At 42.8% G+C, this 18,746-nt stretch overlaps 1 protein-coding gene across 7 annotated transcripts; it reads right to left on the reverse strand.

Annotated features, from left to right (window-relative positions):
• Window positions 1-7,236: 7,236 nt before the first annotated feature.
• On the reverse strand, window positions 7,237-18,047 carry C19H17orf78 (chromosome 19 C17orf78 homolog). 7 transcript variants are annotated; one of them, XM_044993774.1, is made up of 7 exons: window positions 17,511-18,047; window positions 16,203-16,286; window positions 14,355-14,627; window positions 12,777-12,890; window positions 12,114-12,244; window positions 11,025-11,150; window positions 7,237-7,422 (listed from the first exon to the last, which is right to left on the reverse strand). In XM_044993774.1, the coding sequence occupies exons 1-7, from the start codon at window positions 17,581-17,583 to the stop codon at window positions 7,366-7,368; spliced, it is 858 nt and encodes a 285-aa protein (XP_044849709.1). In that variant the 5' UTR covers window positions 17,584-18,047; the 3' UTR covers window positions 7,237-7,365. The 7 variants fall into 7 exon arrangements, with proteins under 7 accessions (XP_044849709.1, XP_044849711.1, XP_044849713.1 ...); XM_044993776.1 differs by having other exon boundaries at window positions 7,238-7,422; window positions 11,040-11,150; XM_044993772.1 differs by lacking the exon at window positions 7,237-7,422 and adding an exon at window positions 7,463-9,278.
• Window positions 18,048-18,746: the final 699 nt, after the last annotated feature.

Raw genomic sequence — 18,746 nt, forward strand, 5'->3', positions numbered from 1 at the left:
TTGTTAGTAACAGAAACTTGTTACTTGAATCTAGTTTAACCAAAACTGATTCCCCCCAGGAATCTATAATGTAAATTTCATTGTGTGAAACATTTAAAATCTATCAGTACCAACCAACGAAAACACCCAATGGAGGATTGCAATAGAAACATATGTTGGAATAGAGGGCTACTGAAATTAGGTGTAAGGTAAGGACCCTTTCAACTCTATGCAAGCATGGGGAAGAGAAAGGGGGTGCTCTAGTCAAGTGTTTCTCAACCTTTTTTATATTAGGGACCTGCTTGCTGCCTTCCTAAACTGTGCCAGAGAGATCGCAGGGACCAGAGCCATGGACCAGTTGTTGAGAAACACTGCTTTAGTTTAGCATGATGATTATCCTCCTACTCCTTGGTCCAGAATAGGTGCAGCACTTGGTAAAATTATCAGCAATGCAAAAGATAACAAGGTTGATACCAAGGCACTACTTCCACCGCACTAATACCGGTGACGGTTCAACAGCCTCTCCGAGGAAGTTTTGATTCATGGATCTAGCTTAGGGTTTTATAGGGCCGTCCATCACCATGGTCTCTGAGTGCCTGCCATGTAAAATCAAAGTCCCTAGTGGTCTTCCTGGAGTTTCTGACCTCCATCCACCCCCACCCCAAGAATAAAAGGGACCCTACTGCCCAAGAATCAATGGGACCCCCCACCCAAGACACCCCTAGGCTAGAGCCCCGCCCTCCCCAAAAGACCCCGCCCCTGAGAGCCCTGCGGCTGTGGTTTACCTCAGCGCCCCCTAACGGAGCAACAGGGGATGCGCGCCCCCGGCGGCGCGCGCTCCCACCGCCAGAGCGCGCATCTGGGGTGGCCGGGAGCGCGCAGCCACCCCCTTGTCTAGACCTCCCCTCCCCTCCCCACTTGGTATGTCCCTGATTCCCCCCGTAGCCACATGGTCTCTCCCCCGCCTCCCGACCCGCTTTGCCCCCAGCCCCTCACCTCACGCCGGCTTCGCCCAGGCCCCGACCCCGACTCCGCTCCCGTCCCAGCGGCCGTCCCCACGTGCTCAGGCTCGGCGCGGCGGGAACGCGTACGTGCGCGCCCACGGGGCGGGAGGGGGCGAGGCTGTGGCGGCCGCACGCCGCGCGTCTGTGGGTTTGGGTCGCGCCGCAGGGGGGCGGAGGGGGGAGGGGGCGAGTTGTGGGGTTGGGGTCGCACCGCAAAGTGGGGAGCGAGTGTGTGTGAAAACGAGAGTGTTGTGTAGTTGGGGGTCTCATCGCGTGGGGGGGGGGAGGGATTGTGGGGTTGGGGTCACACCGCATGGGGGCGGGGGGAGGAGCTGTGGGGTTGGGGTCACACCGCATGGGGGCGGGGGGAGGAGCTGTGGGGTTGGGGTCACACCGCAAGGGGGCAGGGGGAGGAGCTGTGGGGTTGGGGTCGCACCGTAAAGGGGCGGGGGGAGGAGCTGTGGGGTTGGGGTCGCACCGTAAAGGGGCGGGGGGAGGAGTTGTGGGGTTCGGGGTCGTGCACTGGGAGGGGGGGAAGGAATAGAGGGGGTGAGGTCACACCGCAAAGGGGCGGGGGGAGGAGTTGTGGGGTTCGGGGTCGTGCTCTGGGAGGGGGGAAGGGATTGTGGGGTTGGGGTCGCACCGCATGGGGGCGGGGGGAGGAGCTGTGGGGTTGGGGTCGCACCGTAAAGGGGCAGGGGGAGGAGTTGTGGGGTTCGGGGTCGTGCTCTGGGAGGGGGGGAAGGGATTGTGGGGTTGGGGGTCACACCGCAAGGGGGCGGGGGGGAGGAGCTGTGGGGTTGGGGTTGCACTGCAAGCATTATGGGGAGTTGAGGGGCTTGGGGTCGCACCCCAGGGGGGTGAAGGAGTTGTGAGGTTTGGGTCACACCCTAAGTGTGCGTGGGGGAGTTGTGGGGTTTGGCATCATTGTGCTGAAGATTTGTTTCTTTTGCTTTTTTCTGTTTGTAAAAACAAGATACTCTTTAGCCTGTATTTAGAAACACATGCATGAAAGCCATCTGGAGGCTCCAAGGTCCATCTCTGGACTTTGGCAGCACTGTAGTTCCTGCAAAAGTGCAAAATAATTATCAATTGTTGGTAAATATCTTCCTTCTGGCTATAGATTGGCCAGACTTGCAGTTTTATTATCGAACAGTCTCCTTTGCCCTCTGTGCGGCAGCCTTTGCAAGGCATAATGTGTTCAAATTTACCTGGGTGTCTCTTCATTGGTAGGAGGACTCCTGCCATTTATATGAATTTGAAGGCTGTTGTTTTTATTTATTTTTGCAGTATGCATGTTTCAGTGAAACATTTTAAATTTTTGCCCTTTATTTAATCCTAGCTTGCAGATAAATTAGTTTAACCAGGTCTTCAGATGCTAAGAAGTTAAAATTAGAGCCATCTGAGGAACTATCTGTAAAAACAGCAGACACCTGGTATGTTATGTGGCCATACATTTATCCATGTTATAAAGTAGGGCTAAGGTCTTATCTGCACTATACATTGGCACAATTTTGAATCTGGGTTAGTGTTCCACTTTGTTGCACCCCGTTTACGTAACTGCTTATGTTTGTAACATAAATGGGCATGCTGAGTCTCCTGACTCCATTGTAGTGTATGGAATTTAGTGATGGTAACCACTTACTGAATTAGATCTACAGCGGGGGTTTGCACCAGTGTAATTACATTGAGGTAGTCCTCATGTAGACAGGGGTCTAATTAACAAAGCTCACATTTAAATTGCCACCCTTTGACTTCCTGCTAAACTGAGTTTACATGTCTGAGAGCAAGTGTTTCACAGACCATCTGCACGCTCTAGAAGATAGCACTGCATCAAATAACATTTGAGGGGTTTTTCCCCAAATCACAAAGGCTAGAAACATTTTATATTGCCAACATTAATCTCTGCAGAATTTTATATTGCTCTGGGGTCAGAGGAATGCATAAAGCAGTCTGCATGCTAAAAAGAATGTCAGGAATGCTCAGATTTCAAAAGAGGGAGAGGAGTGCCCATAAACTTTGGTGGTAAGAAGAAAGCAAGTTTTGTTTTAATTAAATCTTTCAAACAAAAAAAAAAAAGATCCTTTCCAAGACACTCTCCTAGACCTGTGTATCCTTGCGTAAGTCAAATAACGAGGAATTCAAGTTATTTTCCATGGAATGACAGAATGACTATTACCAGTTTAGCTGCAAAATGACCAATAATTCCTGCAAATATCTCATACACTGATGCATCACCCCTTCATAATAGACTCAGCCAGGACCCTGCCATAGGTAATCTAGAGAGGAGCCATGGAAGACTGTTGTAAGTATTAGTCTTGGTACAGAAAAAGGTGTGTGGTGGAGAGTGAGAGAAGATTCCATTAGATGAGAAGGTAAGAAGGAACGTGAGGAATGAGACAGGATATAGGATGATATGAAGGCGGATCTGTAGGTGGTAGGCAGTCATCCAAAGCCATGAGATGAAGTCGAGACATTGCGATTGTGGGTCATATTGTTCCTTCTCTCTGCTCAGCACAATTACTGCATTTGTTGTTTGAAGCTGCTTCCTTTGACAATTTGTCTAGAAGTTCCACATAATGTATAATAAAACTCCATCTCCTGTCAGCTCCAAAATTTTCCCAAATGTGTTTTTAGTGCATTTATAGTTCATTTTCACAGTTGCGTAATACAGTTCATGTAATGCACTTATTGCTAACCTCGGTTCTTTGGAACAAAATCTTTCCTGGTGTAACACTCCTAAGGTCAGTGGAGATATACCATGGAGGAATTTAATCTCCTCTTTCTGTAGTAGCCTATAAAAAGCTTCCTAAAATGATGAGATCATCTTTTCAGCTTCCCCATCAGGGTTGTCAAAGCAGTAGAGAGAAACTTTGGCATTCACTTTCACTTGAGAAGGATTCCTAGGTTCCTCCCTGTACCTTCCCCATCCATCTGCAATCTAGAGCCCCGCTGACAGCTTCCTAATGCTGTGTTTGTTGCACTCTGGTCATCTTTCTACTCACATGGCAACTGTGTATCTGTGTTGGATAGGAGGATGTTGGGGGCACCCAGTCAGAGGGATTTGCATCTTGTTTTGCAGAGAGCCCTGCGATTTAGAAGTGGCACAGCTAAGACCGCCTGTTGAATATGGTTACACATGCCCCAGAAAGACTTCATAACTTATCGCTAAGGCTGTGTGTCTGTCACCGTGACCTCCTGACTTCTGAAGTGGCTGGTGTGCCTGGCTCAGTGGCTGCCTGAGGTGGGCAGCCTCTGGGTCCGCAGCAGCAGCAGTTTGGGTGTGGGAGGGGGCTCAGGGCTGGGACAGAGGGTTGGGGTGTGGGGTGGCACTTATCTCGGCGGCGGGGGGTGGGTGCTCTCTGGAAGTGGCCGGCATATCCCTGCAGCTCCAAGGCAGAGACGGGTCTGGGGGCTCTGCGCACTGCCCCTGCCTGCAGGCACCGCCCTCACAGCTCCCATTGGCTGCATTTTCTGGCCTATGGGAGCTGTGGAGCCAGCGCTCGTGGGGGGGGAGGGCTTTGCTCAGAGCCCCCCCTGGCCTTCCCTCCCCCTAGAAGTTGGTAAAACTGCAAGGACACGCTGGCCATTTCCGGGGAGCTGCATAGAGCCGGGGAGCTGCCAGCCCCACCAACACCTATCCTCTCCCCAGCACCAGCAGGGGCCCAGGGCCATGCGCTACCACCCACCTCACCCCCAGCACCAGCTGGGGGTCCCAGGCCACACACACCCCTCCGCAGCACCGCTGGTGCCCCCTGAAAGCCCCTTCAGAGCACCCGTGAACCCCCGGCCCAAGTTTTAGTTAGGGGTATATAATACCAGTCGTGGACAGGTCATGGGCCGTTAATTTTTGTTTAGTGCCTGTGACCTGTTCATGACTTTTACTAAAAATACCCAGGACTAAAATGTAGCCTTACTTACCGCCCATAACATAGTGGTGTTCTAGTGGTGTGGTGCCATGATCCCATTGGGAGCCTTTTCTGCAGCATCACTCTCTTCAGGGTCAATCAAGTATGTTTTTATTTACTGAGATTGCATCTGACACCAGAAGGTGTCTCAGAGACTAAGGCAAATTTGTGCAGATCATTTTTTTTATATGCACATGTACACGATGCACTGATGGTGCTAACTAATATTTCATGCCTTTCAAATACATTGTTAGATTCCGGTCAGGCAATAAGCTCTGCAGAGAGGTCCACCTATTATCCGTAAGATTGGGTATTCTAACCAGTAGTTATCGCCTCTTCCAGACAATCCAAACCTCCTAAAAAAATTGTCATCACTGTTCAAATATGACATGTTTTTGTGCCTCTTTTGTGGTGTTAATTTTGTTTGTACCCCTGTGGAGGATGCATGATGCTGATTTAGAAAGACAGAATCTAGATTGCTTGGAGGAAATGTTCTGTTGTTCACAGCTAGGCTAGAAGGCAACTTTTATTCATTTTATGCAGATCTTTGGCATTTAATTATTTACACGAGAATTTGAGATGAAAGCTGTTCTCTTCTACAGGCTTCAGATGTTGCCTTCAGCCATTCTTTTGTGAAACCTGAAGCTTGCATCTGAGATGGGTGAACTGCATATAGTTCAGAGATTCAGTTTGGGTCAAGACCTGAAAGTTTGAATCCTTATCTGAACTGGAGATGGGCCCAATGTCAGAAGTTGAGTTCTGGATTAGAACCTCCACAGTTTGTAGGGTGGGGGGAGCAATGAGTTCTGGTGTTCTGGTTTGAGCCCATCTCTAATCCAAATCTCTTCTGAACTACTGGGGACTTTAAAACTTGGCTCGAAATCTTGCAAGTATCATATTTCAGACAGTATTTAGTTTCTCCTGGTGCAGGCCAGAACAAGATAGGGCAGTTACACATGAAAATGTTGTGAACAAAACAGTTAACCAGTGTTTTAAGTTAAAGAAGATTTGTTTTGACTGGTTTGGAGGCACAGCGGCACACTCCGCTAATAGAGTACATGTATTTTTCTGTAATTCTGTGTGAACGTAAAAATATTTTTTCTTTCATTATAGCCTGTGCACTTGAAGGGCACGTCTTCACTAGCAACGTTAAAGCGCTGCCAAGGCAGCGCTTTAACATGGCTGTGTAGTCATGGCACCAGCGCTGGGAGCAGGGCCGCCCAGAGGATTTCGGGGGCCTGGGGTCTTTGGCAGTGGGGGGCCCCCGCTTCGGCGGTAATTCGCCGGCGGGGGGGCGGGTCCCACTTCGGCAGTAATTCGCTGGTGGGGGGGTCCTTCCGCCCTGGAGCAGAAGGATCCCCCGCTGGCGAAGACCGGGAGCAGAAGCAGCTCCGGGGACCCAGGCCCCACAAGAGTTTTCCGGGCCCCCCAGAGTGAATGAAGGACCCGCTCCAGGGGCCCTGAAAAACTCTCATGGGGGCCCCAGCGGGACCCGGGGCCTGGGGCAAATTGCCCTTCTTGCCCCCCCCTCTGGGCGGCCCTGGCTGGGAGAGAGCTCTCCTGGTGCTGTAAAAAAAAATCTCCGCGAGGGAGTAGCTACCAGTGCAGGGAACTTGCCTCCCAGCGCTGTAGCACTGTCTACACTGCCACGTTACAGCGCTGAAACTTGCAGCGCTCAGGGGTGTGTTTTTTCACACCCCTGAGCGAGAAAGTTGCAGTACTGTAAAGAGCCAGTGTAGACAAGCCCTAAGGCTCAAGAATAAATCCTTGGGGAAAGTAGTCTTGGTCAGAGTGCTTGCCCACTCCACCATATAAAGTATGTCTACACTGCAATCAGAGGCCTCAATGCAGTACATACAGACATACCCAAATTAACTTTGATCTAGTTAGCTTGAATAACAATAGCAGTGAAGCCATGGCAGCTTGGGCTAGCCACTTGAGTAAATAGACAGGGTTCTGGATGGGCTTGTATAGCCTGGTGCTGTCATGGTTTCACTGCTATTGGTATTGGAGCTAGTTAGATCAAAGCTGGCCAGGCTATGTCTACATGTACTGTAGTCAGACTTCTGATTGCAGCATAGGTTTAGCCATAGTTAGCCACTATTGATCTCTGCAGAATAATAATCTCACACTTACTCTGATTCCATTTTCAAGGTATTTCTATATATTCACCAAGAGTTACAGTTATGCAAGATTATTTGGCTTTGAATTTTCAGCGTGACAATTGATAAAAATCTTGTGTTACACAGTGATTAGATTATGATATTTGCATTGATAAATGACAAGTTTTAATTGGAATAGAACAGGTTTACAGACACAGAGTTGTACAGAGCAAATGATAAAAACTGGATCAAAGTGTCTTCCTATCCTTTTTGGTCATCAGTGTACCTAATTTCCTTGTGCTTGGATTTAATAATAGAAACATAGTGCTTGCAGATTTCCAGGCTTGTGTTTTATGCAGAGCTTTGGAAAATTCAGCAGTTTGTGTGAACATTTTCTTCAGTTAAAATTTGTGTGGCATCTTCTGAGTTCTAGGTTCAAAAAAACTTAGTAGAATTAGTTTGAAACTGAGTTTCACCTAGCTTTGTGTTGAGGCTATGGAAAAAATGCAATAAATCAGACCAGATTTGCTGGGATTAGGTTCCTGTCAAATGAAACTCAAAATAAGCTTCTAAGGGGCAGAAGGACTAATGCCTGACTTTTCCATTGGCTTTCATCATGTATAGTCATCCATATTTGACAATATTTTAAACAGATTTTATACTCACTTTTCACAGATGTAAATTACTACATAAGGTGGTAGGCAGTGGAGACTCAGGTCCATTGGCTGTACAGATACCTGAGGATAACTGGTTGCATCTGTTCATATAAACACCCAGGATTTTTGTGTGCGTGTGTGCTGAACATGGGATAATACAATATCTAGATTTTCAGCAATTTAATTTCACTGTTTCTATGCACACATTATAAAGCAGTGACACTATGGCTGGAGAACATCCATTTCTTAAGACAAAGCAGATTGGATGAAGCAGTGGAGACTGTACTGCAGGGGGAAATCCTGTACTGACAGAGGGATGGATGAATACAGCAGGGGGAAATCCTGTACTGACAGAGGGTTGGACTACATTGGACCTAATACAGCAGTTTCCTCTTTGACTTATACAGATTTTGCACCTTGAATCCATAACCTGGACTACATTTCTGGAACTTTAATGTCACTTTTTTGTTACAATTGGCCTGAAGGTCTTGTGGATCTGTAGATTTTTCAAGGGAGGTTGATGGTCTAGTTCCATGCAGTGAGAGTTCAAGAATATGCACACAGAAATCTGCCTGTAGAAATGTGGGGTTACCTTTTGATTTATCTCCCTCAGAACCCGTGCTCCTTTTACAACAAATAACTGTCTGTCCTATGGTCTCATTTGGAAGCAACATTGCAGAGTGAAGGTCCCAAATTAATTGAACTGCTAAACCATGGTATGATCCAATTTATGGGGGACAAAATGATGAACACAAGAAAATTAGTGGCACAGATGCTTAAAATGGGGCAGAGTTGAACTTTCTTATTGCTAACCCAAATTCCTTATGCTTCGAAGATGCTGATGAAGGGAGCGCTTGATTGCTGGCAACAAGCAAGAGTTTAGGCTCCTTTTATCAGCTAGGCTAAATTGTAGCACAAGGAACGGATGCTGAAATCCAGATTCTGTCCTTTGATTCATACATCCACTTGCCATTGAAGTTGATGGGATTTGTGTATGTGTATGTAAGGGCAGAATTTGGCCCTCAAGCTCAATGAACAGGGCATATATACTTTTAGTTGGTTCCAGTGTTAGATGCTTTTCTGAATAATCATTGTCTTGAATTTAAGTATAATCTGTCTAGATACAATCTTCAGTGTAGCAGATGTTAGTTGCTGTGTGAACTCCAACTACAATTAATCTAAGGAAGACAGAGGGAGAATTTGCAATGTGGTGAGACTTTTATTGCTTCTGCAAGTAGGTTTTTCCATTATTCCCTTTGTTTCTAGTGACCATAGTCTACTGCTGAAGTTAAAATATGATTCCAGGTAGTTCATGGAGGGAGTCAACACCAAGATGTGTTCCGAGGGGTTAGTTTCGTAAGGAGTGCCCCTAAAACAGGCTAATGTCACTTTCATTGCAATCTGTAATTGTTTGACTCTATATCGTGTAAAATGCTGATGGTCTTACTTCTCTGAACAATAAGAAGTGAGGAGAAAAATAATACAGACATGGATAAAGCAAAAAACTGTGCTTGGATAAAACAGAAAATTGTGCTTTCTCCTGTAGCTTGCAGTTCTTCAGAACTAAGTCTCATGAATGGCAATTATCTTGGCCGCTTTGCTCCAAGGTGCTTGTTCTGAAGCTCCTCTCTGGGGAATGAAGGGGAATATTTCAGCATTACTAAATTTAGCAACCCTTCTCCTAAAATCTGACCTGTGTAATAGTCTTTTTGTTTTTTCAGACCAATAATTTAGTGTAACCTCTTCTGGCTTTGATTTGAAGTAGACTGCAGTGGGGGATGGTGGCTCTTGTGGTTGGAAATGGTATATAGAGCCTTTTGCTTCTAGCCTGTTTGTTCTAATGTACACCAGGGTGATTGTGGCCAAAAGTTACTGTCTGGTGGCTGTTCAGTAGCCTATGTGAAATGAGTCTAAAGGGTCTCAATCCGATTCCCAACCCTCTTTGTGCAATCATGCTTTTCGCCAAGCAACGTTACTCCAACTAGAGCCAAGTGAATGATTTGTAATGAATAAAGTACTCATATTTTGCCACTTTCTGTTCAGAAATTTTCACAGATGGCATTTTTCATTTATTGTTTGGAATTGTTTGCCAAATTTCTACAATAAATTTTTAAGCTGTAGCTTGTTCCCAAGCAGTTCATTGCAAATATTTAATATTTTAGGTTTTCTGATTGGACACACATGTTGCATGGTATTATTTCTGTTCTTTGACTGGATGAGAGTAAATCTTAAAATCAGATCTGTAATGTGAAGGCTCAGAGTTCTAAATCTGAAATTTGCTCTGCAAAAATTTACAGCATATGCTCAAAACTTGTATGTGCAAACAATCGTACTAATAAACTGATTTTCTAGGATAATTTGCAGAAAACAAACGTACCAGGAGCAAGAAGCAAATTAAACATTATTGAACAAATATTTGGTGACCGCTTTACTTTGTGGTATTCACCCTACTCTAAATACTGTAGAGACTCATTTTAATTGGAATTGCAACTGGCATATTGTTATGCTTTGAAACAATTTGGGCCATTCATTTTACTTCAGTGTATCCAAGTCTGGTATGAATGGCTCCCTCTGTATTCAGGATAAAACCCATAGCATTCTGTTCCATTAGAACATAAAAACGGGCATACTGGGTCAGACCAAAGGTCCATCTAGCCCAATATCCTGTCTTCCAACAGTGGCCATTGATACACAAGATATATGACTGGTCTATGCACTGAACCATTCAATGATGTGAAATTTTTATGCTAATGTTCCATTGAAAACTAAACTGTGCCCAGTCCTTGCTGATGTTCTTTGCTTTGAGTCTGTCAGCTTTTAACTGTTGCTTAATATACATTTAAAAAAAAAGAAAAGAAAAATCAAAGCATTTCTAAGATCCGTGAAATGGAGTTTCACATTGTACTCGCTGAAATATTCCCTATTTAATGCAATGCTGCTGTTTGTCCTTTCTTCTAAATAGTTTCTTTGACAGTATAGGGTTTTTCCTCCAAAGATCTCAAATCACTTTACAAACACTAAATCTCACAGTATCGTTGGGAGGTGAGTATTACAACTATGTCATAGAGAAATAAATGGCCACTAATTGAAGTAAAGTAACTTGTCTCAGATCACACAGTGAGTAGGTTCCTGTGGTGGTATTAGAACAATGCTGTCCTGAATCCTCAAGGCCCTTTTTTAAGCATTGGATACCCACCTCCTTTTGTTGTTCATTTAACAAGGCAGGAAAAAAAAAGATTAAATCATTTAATCTTGAAAAGACACCCTCATAACACACTTTCAGAACTATGGTGCCATTCACTTTTATTGAGGGAGATCTGTATTGTTAAATGAAATAATTGTTACTGAGCTATATTTAAAAAACCGTGTGGTTACCTTTTTGTGACCTACCATGACAGATCCTTCGGATGATGCGGAATTTGGGTTTTCTGTGCGTTCTTCTCCTTGTCTTTTACATTTCTGAATACAGTTGCATTGCTGGCTCCAGCCAGGGCATGGACACTCAGAAAAGAAGGAGAAGCCATTAGAAGGTTGGTAGGAAGATGCTCCCAGCCCAAAATACCAAGAATTTGAAGCTAGTAAAATGATGGTTATTCATTTCTAGGGAGACTAACCTGAATTTTGACTGAAGTATGCACTTCAGAGTGTGAGCGGAAGAAACAATGTGGCATTAAAAAATAAAATAAAATAAAATTCACATTGACCATCTCAGCTTCCAGTGTGTTCTACCCCAAACACCTCCAGCATGGCATATGTCCTCTTGGGAGGTCTTTGAATAATGAAATATAGGGCCTACAAAGAGTCCATGGTAACCTGCGTTTTCTTGAGTCTTTTCTGTTCTCCTCTCTTCTGCCTTTAGAAAATGCTTGACGACTACTGAAGTCAAGAGGGTTGCTTTTGATCAGTGTCACTTTAGAAGGCTGCAAGACTCTCTCCTCCCCATTTTGATCTAAATGCAACACGCTCCCCCCCGCCCCGAACTGTTTGTGTGTGTGCTGGCTCGGAAAGCACGTGATTGGGACCAAGAGTCAAACCTAAGTTTCTCACGATCCAAAATAAAGCCTTGAAAGACAGGGTAGCTATGATTCCATCTGATATAAAATCCCAAGGTTGCAGGTGTGCACTGGGATTGTATACCGTAGTAGCAACAGGCAAAACATGTCATTGTAGGTATTCATATTAAGTGTGAGGAATTGCTTGTTTTGACAGAGTTTGAATTATGGCATTTTAGGTCATAAGACCTCCCACTAGAGAAGTGGTTACTCCAGTGCATCACAAAGATTAGCAAATCTTTTAAAGGCATGATCTCACAGAATTTACCTTTGTATCACTGTCCTTGGGGTTTCTTAAACTCAGAACCCTGCATGTTTTATTATTATAATGGAACAAACAAATCATATTTAGCTATTGATAAAATATCCTTTGCAAATTGTCATAAGGAGCTATTGTGCTCAGCAAACTTACTGGGAAGGGAACTTCAAATATAACAAACACAATGAAGGCTAGTGAACAGGGTAGCAGGACACATATGATTACTGCTTTGACATAGATGCTTTGTCTTCGTGTTAGTCTGAGCAGCATGTCTTCACCTATGCCTGTGATTAGAAAGGGGAAAAAAATCATTCTCTCTGAAGTAGATGAATACAGAAGACAGCATGTTCCCCATTGGTAGTTTGAGGATTCCTTCATCTTTAGGATGGTAACGCAATACAGCTAAACCTGAGAGAACATTTCATTAACACTTAAGGATGTCCACAAGGCTCTGTGAATATATCAATCTAGAAAGCCTCTATGAAATCTTTTAGAACTCTGTCTGGTTCATGCTTGGTTGGGAGATAGGAGCAAGAACATAATTTTCCATGAGAGAGGTAGTGTCCAAATTTTGCTCAGCTATACAAATATGCAAGTTTACAGAACAAAGAGGAGTCGGCTGAATTTCAGAAAACCTCCTGGCCCAATATTTTTCAGATATCACTGTTGTTAGTCTTTGTGAAAAGTTGTAAGATTTGTGTGTGTGTGGGGGGGGGGAACCTAAAAACCATCTTCCTTCTCTCATCCTTACATATGCTGCTACTCTTGGTTGCTGAGCATCTCAGTGCTGACTATGCAGAGAAAACTTTTTACTACTACCTGAGCTGCTGTTCTGTCGGTGTACCTCTGTGGCGTGCAGTTGCTCTGCAAAAATTTCAGGCTCAGACAGCTTTGCATTAATAATGCAATTTGATAGCCCCACCAGAAACACTGTGAAAAGAACGAGATGTTTAAAACCAATGAAAGTTTTTTTTATTTATATAAACCAGTTAGGGAACAAAAGCAACTCAAGACTAGAGTAAACTAAGCACTGGCTTAGTTGCCAACAACTGGTAGACTATTAGGCAATTTGCAACAGAGTACTAGTAACTTGCAATGTTATCATGTTAGACACAATAATATAGTGAGATGTCTTTGCCAATGTTCCTTCATTTGAGAATTTCTATTCTGAAGTCCAAGACTGTTTGTAAACTATTACTGTAGAGTCCCTGCAATAACCATATCTTACTTATTGCTTTGTAAAACACTTTTGGGATACACAGTGTATGAAAGTTGCTTCGTACAACTGAATTAGTGTCTGAATTGGGTTTATAACAATGTTAAAGGGAGGGACGTAGACTGGAGCATGGATATTCTAATATCTTTGGGCCCCATGCTTATTGATTGATCAAAACTTTAGAAGCCTTTTGATCCACAACAGAGTTTAAATTGTTATTCAAGGCTGGGTCAGCAGTGTGAAGCAAAGCCTTAGCTTTTCGCTAAACTGGGGGCACAATGTAAGGCATGTCGTCAGTCTCAATATGGTTGACCCTTTGGTCCTGTTGACACTGTAATTCCATCCATCTTGAGGGACCATGTTACAGCATGGTAAAGTGCTGACATGGTTAGAACACAGATTTTGCAGTGCGGTTGAGTGTTTACTGTGTTTTAGATGAGTTGCTGAATTATGCTACACACGTGGGCTTTTGCAAGGCTATATTGCAATTTGGGGTCACAGTGCAGATGGGACAGTGTCATGTTTTAACTGTCATGTTTCACTGTCTGTGGACTACTGCATTACAACAGAATTCCCAAATTCTGTAGGAATTCGTGTAGCTGGAACCTTTACAACGAAAACCAACTCATTTTGTGTATGTGGTTTGATACAGAATGAGCTTTCTAAAATCTATTGGAAGATCCCTGGAACAAAGGGGAAAACCAAACAGTCTGCTGTTCACTCTTCTGTGCTGAATATTCTACGTTTGATTTTCTTTTCATTTTCCCAAAAGAGCTGGATTATTGTATGATGAATAGTAATCATAGTTATACATGGTTATGGTAATCAGGTCTTATGCTGACTGCGGCTGAAATCCAGGAGGAATATTTCTTTCCTGAATGTTCAGTATTGCACAGTTAAGCGGTTTCCCATCTCCATATCTTATCTATATAAATATCTATATTTATTTTCCAATACATATAAAAACTCCCTACAGTAATTGTCCACAAAACTATGTCTTACAATACTGTTACTCAGTGTTTGGATCATTACTTTATAATACTGCAGTATTTTTTTTACAAATATATCAATATCAGTATTTTGCTTTCATAAACACTTTTGTTGCTGGCAAGGTATCAGTGTTTGTGGACAGACCTAATAGGAATATGCTATAATGATCAAAGATTTTTGTTTTTTACCTTTGCCTGTAAGGTTAAATTCAGTCTGAAAACTTTGTTTATGATCTGTTAATAAGAGACACCTGTGGGCAGTAGAAACACTCTCATCTGGATCAGTGATGACTTTCAGGCTTTGGAGGGTGTATTTAACGTTTGTCTTGTTTGTGAAAACATTGTACATCTTCTCTGAGTAAAGGAGATTTACTTGTATGGAGCTGTGCAGACCAGAGCATTGCAAAGTGGCGACGGTATGGTTTCTGCTTAGCTCCCCTTTTGCCACTGCCTTTTCAGACTCTGGAGACAGGAAAGCAAAAATATAACTACTAGGAAGTCCTTGTACAAGATTCAGGCCATCAAGATTAGTCATGAACATTGTGGTACCACACAAGCACAGAGACACACAACTGTTAATGTTACAGTGAGGAAAAAAATGAACAGATTTTCAGTTCGTATGTGTAAATAATTCCCTGGAGTTCTTTTTACAACTTAACTTTTATTCTTTTAAAACGCCACAAAAATGCTTATTTAATGTAATTGCCCATTTCGTATCCAGTCTAACATTGTAGTTATATTTTTGTGATAACTGTGCTGCCCATGACTGCAGGCAGTATTCAAGATACGGGTGTACCATGAATTTGTCTGGTGGCATGACATTTTCTGTCTTATCTATCCCTTTCCTAATGGTTCATAACATTCTGTTCGCTTTTTTGCTGCTGTACATTGAGCGGATGTTTTCAGACAACTATTCACAATGACTGCAAGATCTCTCTCTTGAGTGGTAACAGCTTCTTTAGACCCCATCATTTTGTATGGGTAGTTGGGATTATGTTTTCCAAAGTACATTACTTTGCACTTATCAGTATTGAATTTCATCTGCCATTATGTTGCCCAGTCACCCAGTTTTGTGAGATCCTTTTGTCTCTCTTCATAGTCAGGTTTGGACTTAACTATCTTGAGTAATTTTGTATCATCTGCAAACTTTGCCAACTCACTATTTATTCCTTTTTCCAGATCCCAGTACAATCCTTGGGGGACTCTGCCGTTTATTTCTCTCGACTATGAAAACGGTTTATTCCTACCCTTTGTTTTCTATCTTTTAACAAATTACTGATCCACTTGAGGACCTTCCCTTTTATCCCATGATTGCTTGCTTTGCTTAAGAGCCTTTGGTGGGAGACCTTGTCAAACGCTTTCTGGAAGTGCAAGTACACTATATCCACTGGATATCCCTTGTCTGCATGTTTGTTGATCCCCCTCAAATAATTCTAATAGATTGTGTAGGCATGATTTCCCTTTACAAAAGACATGTTGACTGTTTCCCAACATACCGTGTTCTTCTATGTGTCTGATAATTCTGTTCTTTACTATAGTTTCAACCAATCTTTCTTAAAAATTGGTGTCACATTAGCTATCCACTGGTCATCTGGTACAGAGGCTGATTTAAGCAATAGTTTACATACCGTTAGTAGTTCTGCAATTTCATATTTGAGTTCCTTCAGAACTCTTGGGTGAATACCATCTGGTTCTGGTGACTTATTACTATTTAATTTATCAGTTTGTTCCAAAAGCCTCTGTTAACACCCCAGTCTGGGACAGTTCCCCAGGTTTGTCACCTCCCTCCTACCTTTCCCTATGCCAGTGGTACCTACATGTACCATGACCACTGGCTGGTCTCTAGCACTGCACATAAATCTGTCTAGATGTCTCTCGAGATCTGCAGTCTTCGCACCAGGCAGGCAATTTACCATGTGATTCTCCCGATCATAACAAACTACGTATCTATATTTCTAATAAATGAATCCCCTGTTGCTCTTAACCTTGCTCTTCTGACTAACTGGAGTTCCCTCCCTTCTTCCTTTGCTTCCCTACCTTGCAGTAAGATGCTCATGCTTCTTGTGCGTTCAGACAGTACTTCTGAAGAATTTTCCACATGACAGTCATAATCTCTGAGGTCTGAGTGGAATGGACATGACATTGTAATCATGTGCACAGTTTTTCTTACCTCTTTGTGGATTTTTAAACATTTTAAATGCAACTCCCCTCTTTATTTTTCACTGCTACTTTAATAGCAACTAGAGTTACTCTGATTAATAAAGTCTAGATTATGCCTTAAACTTGCAGTGAATTTCAGGGGTGTGTGGATCTGGGGTCTTGGATCAGCATGCCGTAAAAGTGGAAGTGAGTTAAAATTTATATCCAGAGCTGAACTTTCCCCAACATGCACACCATTCCCAAAATATTTTACAATGTTATTGATCATAAAAGTGTGAAACCAAAATACTACCCACCACTGTGAGTAAATAAAATAAAAAACCAAGAGAGAACACTGATACTGTCAGGAGAGTTATTTGCTACGCTTGGTCCTAAGATTGCTTGCTTGTATTGTAGTTTAGTTACCATCACCGTTAATCTGAGGGAACTGAACTGTGCTAGAAGTGCAAATCAATAGTAATATAAAAGATCATTAGTGACCCCAGAACCCTTTCTAAAAGAGTAGGGGTGCCACATTTATATTTCAGTTCTGCCCAGCCAAATTTCTGCTCTAGCTTAAATTGGGTAGAGGTGGTATTGCTTGTTCTTTTTGCATAAGTCTGAGGCTATAAGTAAGTATCCAGGAAGAATGTTATTCACACAAATAGTTATCAGTTAATTGGTACAGAGATACCATGGTGACTGGCAGCTTTGAAATACCTTAGGTGGAGGTGTCAGCCTTGAAATGGTATGTTAAACAAGAAATATCCCTTCCGCCTGTTGTTAGTGACTCAGTGAGGGAAGTTGAAAGCTCTTACAGCACTATTTGAAAGCATAAGGAGATAACTAATGCACGGTCTCTCTTAAAAAGACGGGGTGGAGGGTGTAATGGTCAAAATAATGACACTGCGGAGGGTAGAACTGCTGTTGCATATTCCCTATATGGCCAGCCTACTTATGAGTGTCTTTAGGAAGTTTATGAGATGCCTTGAGTATGGGAGGTGGTATGGCTGGCAATCCAAATTCTACTGTTTTTTTTTCTCATTCATTTTTTAAAAGCTTTTAATAAGTGACATTTTCAGAGCAGTACCTAAACATGAACTAATAAACATAGTTTATAAATATCTGACATGTCTGTGTCCCTGGTATACTTTTTGGTTTTGTTTTGTTAGAATTCTGCAAATAGTTTAAAAACAGTCCACTTACCTTTTGGGCTGAGGCTGTAGTATATAAACAGTAAACTAAACACCAATATTGTGTCCATAATGCTGACATGCATACAATATTCGTGATCATGAAATCCTCTTCACTTATTGCTTTACACTCATAAATCCTGTAGGGTTGCATTGGTTGGTAAAGCTCCCAAATTAGTATTGTAACAGCACCAATTCCTGTTTAAAACTCACTAAGTTTGAATATTGATTATTTATAAGGAGAGTTAAAAATGAGGCTGTTTATTCATTGCAGTTTGATCCGTTTCTAGATTGGTAATTGCTCTGATCCAGTTAATAGAGGTGCAGGATTTGCTTACTGTTTGACCTGAATAAACTTTATCTATGGATATAATTTCCCCTCAGTGCACAGTACCACATAAGGATAAGTCCCATGTTAAGCATTTGAATGGGCGTAACTGGTAAATAAGAATTTTGCCACACCTGGGTGAATTTCACTGCCCGAAACAAGATAATTTAGCTGCCCGAGTGGACTGAGAGGAAGTCTTTCACTTGCCTGATACATGCTAGATTCTATTCTGTTCTGTTTAGGTTCTTATACTGTGCTCATCACAATAGTATCCAAGAACCTTCTAGAATTAGGAGATGAAACAAGATGACTAGTGTTGATCAGCAGTTTATTGGCTCAGCAGGTATTGCAGGATTAAATGGACGCTGTTGACTAAAATTGGGCCCCCAAACTGGGACAAGTATATTTACAAGTGTAAAAATGAGCTTTTGAGTTCCATCAAGTGTAGAGTCTTTATTTAGATTTGTGAAACTACAAGAAGTGTGGGCTCTCGCATTCTGCCCCCTGACAATTAACTTCAAAACAGAGTAAGCAAAATGTAGGGTTCTGGTTCTCAGAGAATAGTAATAGCTAAATACACCATATGGCCTAGATAAAATAAAATAAATATCACGTCCTCCCGCCAATAAAACTACTTTTCCCCAAAAGGTCTTTTAAAAGGATGAGTGTTACAATGTGCCCTGAAGGTCAGATGAGTTGGGCCATTTTGGATCAAGGGCAGGATGAGTGCGTTCCACAAGAAAAGGGCCCTCTGTAGAATGCCCTGCCAGCAGCCCCCTCTCTTTTATAATCTTAGGGATATGTTCTAAATGCTGTAGGAATCTCCGATGCAACAATGTCACATGGGGGGAAAAGAGGCATCTCAGGAAGGCCAGTCATTTATGGTTTTTTGGGTCAATACCATAAACTCTCTCCAGAAAT

This window comes from Mauremys mutica, chromosome 19 (assembly GCF_020497125.1).
Source record: "Mauremys mutica isolate MM-2020 ecotype Southern chromosome 19, ASM2049712v1, whole genome shotgun sequence".
Lineage (NCBI taxonomy): Eukaryota > Metazoa > Chordata > Testudines > Geoemydidae > Mauremys > Mauremys mutica.

Excerpts from the sequence above, each read along its gene's own strand:
- C19H17orf78 (XM_044993772.1), bottom strand. The coding sequence starts at position 17,583 with ATGCATGTCAGCATTATGGACACAATATTGGTGTTTAGTTTACTGTTT. Across the intron at positions 14,628-16,202 it reads CATGAGCATCTTACTGCAAG|AGTCTGAAAAGGCAGTGGCA; the intron begins GTAGGGAAGCAA and ends TCCTGTCTCCAG. Across the intron at positions 12,245-12,776 it reads ACAGAACAGCAGCTCAGGTA|GCATAGGTGAAGACATGCTG; the intron begins GTAGTAAAAAGT and ends TTCTAATCACAG.